Source organism: Echiichthys vipera, assembly GCF_963691815.1.
Source record: "Echiichthys vipera genome assembly, chromosome: 4".
NCBI classification, from domain to species: domain Eukaryota; kingdom Metazoa; phylum Chordata; class Actinopteri; order Perciformes; family Trachinidae; genus Echiichthys; species Echiichthys vipera.
The window spans coordinates 35,293,421-35,298,420 of NC_139829.1; the positions used below are offsets into that span (position 1 = coordinate 35,293,421).

General features: G+C 55.8%; 1 protein-coding gene across 3 annotated transcripts in view; it reads left to right on the top strand.

Moving 5' to 3' along the window:
- tsc1a (TSC complex subunit 1a) overlaps positions 1-5,000 on the top strand; it is a 23,855-nt gene that overhangs the window by 4,866 nt on the left and 13,989 nt on the right. For all 3 annotated transcript variants that reach the window (XM_083912350.1, XM_083912352.1, XM_083912351.1), the window contains exons 6-10: positions 248-411; positions 1,457-1,530; positions 2,294-2,427; positions 2,570-2,634; positions 3,787-3,898. In XM_083912350.1, coding sequence (XP_083768476.1) covers positions 248-411; positions 1,457-1,530; positions 2,294-2,427; positions 2,570-2,634; positions 3,787-3,898 — 549 coding nt within the window. The remainder of the gene's footprint in view (positions 1-247; positions 412-1,456; positions 1,531-2,293; positions 2,428-2,569; positions 2,635-3,786; positions 3,899-5,000) is intronic.

Here is a 5,000-nt window from a genome sequence, read left to right on the forward strand (position 1 = left end):
TCTCTGATGGGCTCAGGGTTCTGGGCTCTGATGGGCTCAGGGTTCTGGTCCCTGATGGGCTCAGGGTTCTGGTCTCTGATGGGCTCAGGGTTCTGGTCTCTGATGGGCTCAGGGTTCTGGTCTCTGATGGGCTCAGGGTTCTGGGCTCTGATGAGCTCAGGGTTCTGGTCTCTGATGGGCTCAGGGTTCTGGTCTCTGATTGGCTCAGGGTTCTGGTCTCTGATTGGCTGGTTGCTGTCCCCTGCAGGTCACGTCCCGGGGGTCCACCGGGTCCACCGGGTCCACCTCCACGCAGGAGTGTACTCCCTGTTCCACCGGCTCTACGGGATGTTCCCCTGCAACTTCATGTCCTACCTGCGGCTGCACTACAGCATGAAGGAGAACCTGGACACCTTCCAGGAGGTGGTCAAGGTCAGTACGGACCAGCACGGACCAGCAGGGACCAGCACAGACCAGCAGGGACCAGTACAGACCAGCACAGACCATCAGGGACCAGCACAGACCAGCACAGACCAGCACAGACCAGCACGGACCAGTACAGACCAGCAGGGACCAGCACAGACCAGCACGGACCAGTACAGACCAGCACAGACCAGCACAGACCAGTACAGACCAGTACAGACCAGCAGGGACCAGCAGGGACCAGCACAGACCAGCACGGACCAGCACAGACCAGTACAGACCAGTACAGACCAGTACGGACCAGCACAGACCAGCACAGACCAGCACAGACCAGCACAGACCAGCACAGACCAGCACAGACCAGCACAGACCAGTACAGACCAGCATAGACCAGTACAGACCAGCAGAGACCAGCAGAGACCAGCACAGACCAGCACAGACCAGCACAGACCAGTACAGACCAGTACAGACCAGCAGGGACCAGCAGAGACCAGCACAGACCAGTACAGACCAGTACAGACCAGCAGGGACCAGCAGAGACCAGCACAGACCAGTACAGACCAGTACAGACCAGTACAGACCAGTACAGACCAGCACAGACCAGTATAGACCAGCACAGACCAGTACAGACCAGCACAGACCAGCACAGACCAGTACAGACCAGCACAGACCAGTACGGACCAGTACAGACCAGCACAGACCAGTACGGACCAGCACAGACCAGCACAGACCAGTACAGACCAGCACAGACCAGTACGGACCAGTACAGACCAGCACAGACCAGTACAGACCAGTACAGACCAGCACGGACCAGTACAGACCAGTACAGACCAGTACAGACCAGTATAGACCAGCACAGACCAGTACAGACCAGCAGGGACCAGCACAGACCAGTACAGTACACCTGTCTCACCTGTCTGTCTCTCACCTGTCTCTCTCTCACCTGTCTGTCTCTCTCACCTGTCTGTCTCTCACCTGTCTCTCTCTCACCTGTCTGTCTTTCTCACCTGTCTGTCTGTCTCACCTGTCTCTCTCTCACCTGTCTGTCTCTCAGCCCATGTTGGAGCATGTACGGGTTCACCCAGAGCTGGTCACAGGGACTCAGGATTATGAGCTGGACCCGTCCAGGTGAGTCCTCAGGTCCAGAACCTGCCTCCGTCACAGGTTAGAGCGCCCTCCCACTGTGCCTCCGTCACAGGTTAGAGCGCCCTCCCACTGTGCCTCCGTCACAGGTTAGAGCGCCCTCCCACTGTGCGTGCGTCCCGTGCCCCGTGCTTTAGGGTCCTTGTCCCCCCCTCCAGGCCCGTTTGTACTCACACTACCTGGGCCTCGGAGAATGCTTCTTGCTGCCTATACGTCATCACGCCGTAACACGTCACACGCATTGATGACGTCATGGCGATGCGTGGCTTTGTTTCCAGATCTTTCCGTAGACCTCGGAGTTTTTGTGCGTCTTGTCGACTGTTTTTGAATCTTTTCATCGACCAAATCTGCAGTAAACACTCCACCTCCGCATCACACCAACGTGAACCTTTCACCGCCATTGTTTGAAATGTCCGCGCATGGTCCCTCCTTCTTTTTTCTACGTCCCAACAGGCGCACAGGAAATGACCTCAGAACCGCCGTAGGCCTCGTGCTCGTACACGTGCGCACGCTCGTGCTCGTACACGTGCAAACGTGCTTTACTAAAGCCCACCTCTCCCAAACGGGCCGTGGACGGCAAGCGTGCCGCTCCTAGACGCGGTACGGTTGCACTCACACTGGTCAAAGGAACCGGACTTTAGCCGAGACACGTGCACGGGCACGGTACGGAGGCACAGTGGGAGGGGGCACTAATAACACCCACCTGACCTCCTGTGCGTGTGTGTGTGTGTGTGTGTGTGTGTGTCAGGTGGAGGTGTTATGAGGTCCATGACATCATGATTGAATGTTCCCGTGTGTCTCTGGATCCTCTGGAGGCGTCCTGTGAGGACGAGCCCCCCCCCTCAGCCCCCCCCACTCACCTGAACCTCACCTGCAGTCCAGGTAACACACACACACACACACACACACACACACACACACACACACACACACACACACACACACACACACGCACACACACACACACACACACACACACGCACACACACCCTGTATTCTGAATGTTTGGTTTGTTCTCTAACAGGAAGTTCAGTTCTTCCTCTGATGCCGTCGGGACGTCAGCTGAGCCTCCACACCTCCGTCACTCAGGTGAGACTCCTTTCATCCCTCCATCCCTTCCCCGTGTGTGGTCCTGGGTCTTCCCCGAGGCCTCCTCCCAGCTGGACGTGCCTGGAACACCTCCCTAGGGAGGCGCCCAGGGTTCATCCAGACCAGATGATCCTGAACCACCTCAACTGGCTCCTTTCAACACAAAGGAGCAGCGGCTCTACTCCGAGTTCCTCACGGATGCTGAACTTCTCCCCCTCTCTCTAAGGGAGACTCCAGACCCCCTCCTGAGGAAACACATTTCACACGCTTGGACCTGGACCTGGTTCTGTGGGTCCTGACCTGGACCTGGTTCTGTGGGTCCTGACCTGGACCTGGTTCTTTGGGTCCTGACCTGGACCTGGTTCTGTGGGTCCTGACCTGGACCTGGTTCTTTGGGTCCTGACCTGGACCTGGTTCTTTGGGTCCTGACCTGGACCTGGTTCTTTCAAGAAGGCCCCAGACTCTGAACTGCTGTTCGCTGCATCTGCACCAACAACAGTCAGAGTCCCCCCCCCACCACCCGCAGGCGTAAGGAGGCCACCCTCTGGTCCACCGGGGTCAACTCCAACACCGCGGCGCTCAGCCGGGGGTTTGAGAGTCTCCCCACACCCGCCCGGCCCCTCACACCCTGGGCCCCTCCAGAGAAGACCAGGGTCCAGCCCCTATCCAGGAGCACGGGTCCAGATCCAGACTGTGTGTGGAGGTGAGCCCCCCCAGATCTAACTGGGAGCTCCACCTCCCTCACAAGCTCCGGCTCCTTCCCCCACAGAGAGGAGACGCTCCACGTCCCCAGAGCCTCTGCTGCCCGGGTCTGGACCCTCCAGGCGGGTGGATTCTGGTGAAGGGTCGGACCCCCTCTGCCCTGATCCCCGGTGGGGTTGCTCTCTGGATTGTTCTGCTCAGAGGAGACGGACCCGCGTCTGTGTCTGCGTCTGCGTCTGTGTCTGCGTCTGTGTCTGCGTCTGCGTCCGCGTCTGTGTCTGCGTCTGCATCTGCGTCTGCGTCTGTGTCTGCGTCTGCGTCTGTGTCTGTGTCTGTGTCTGCGTCTGCGTCTGCGTCTGAGTCTGTGTCTGAGTCTGTGTCTGCGTCTGCGTCTGCGTCTGTGTATTTAGCGTACGGTGGGAATGAGCCTTTACCTTGTCTGTGTCTCAGGTTGATGATGTCACATGGAGCCCCTCCTCTCAGTGCGGTTTGTCCACGCCCCCTCCTGAACCCTCTGCTGCAGGCTCCGCCCCCCCACTGAGCAGGACCGCCTCCATCTCAGGTGAGACACTTAGAGTCACACAGAGACACTTAGAGACACACAGAGACACTTAGAGTCACACTTAGAGACACACAGAGACACTTAGAGACACACAGAGACACTTAGAGTCACACAGAGACACTTAGAGTCACACAGAGACACTTAGAGACACACACAGACACTTAGAGAGACACACAGACACTTAGAGTCACACAGAGACACTTAGAGACACACAGAGACACTTAGAGTCACACAGAGACACTTAGAGACACACACAGACACTTAGAGTCACACAGAGACACTTAGAGTCACACAGAGACACTTAGAGTCACACAGAGACACTTAGAGACACACAGAGACACACAGAGACACTTAGAGTCACACAGAGACACTTAGAGACACACAGAGACACTTAGAGACACACAGAGACACACAGAGACACTTAGAGACACACAGAGACACACAGAGACACACAGAGACACTTAGAGACACAGAGACACTTAGAGACACACACAGACACTAAGAGACACACACAGACACACAGAGACACTTAGAGTCACACAGAGACACTTAGAGTCACACAGAGACACTTAGAGACACACAGAGACACACAGAGACACTTAGAGTCACACAGAGACACTTAGAGTCACACAGAGACACTTAGAGACACACACAGACACTTAGAGTCACACAGAGACACACAGAGACACTTAGAGTCACACAGAGACACTTAGAGTCACACAGAGACACTTAGAGACACACACAGACACTTAGAGACACACACAGACACACAGAGACACTTAGAGACCCACAGAGACACTTAGAGTCACACAGAGACACTTAGAGTCACACAGAGACACTTAGAGACACACAGAGACACTTAGAGACACACAGAGACACTTAGAGACACACACAGACACTTAGAGACACACAGAGACACACAGAGACACTTAGAGACACAGAGACACTTAGATACACACAGAGACACTAAGAGTCACACAGAGACACTTAGAGACACACAGAGACACTTAGAGACACACAGAGACACACAGAGACACACAGAGACACTTAGAGACACAGAGACACTTAGAGACACACAGAGACACACAGAGACACTTGGAGA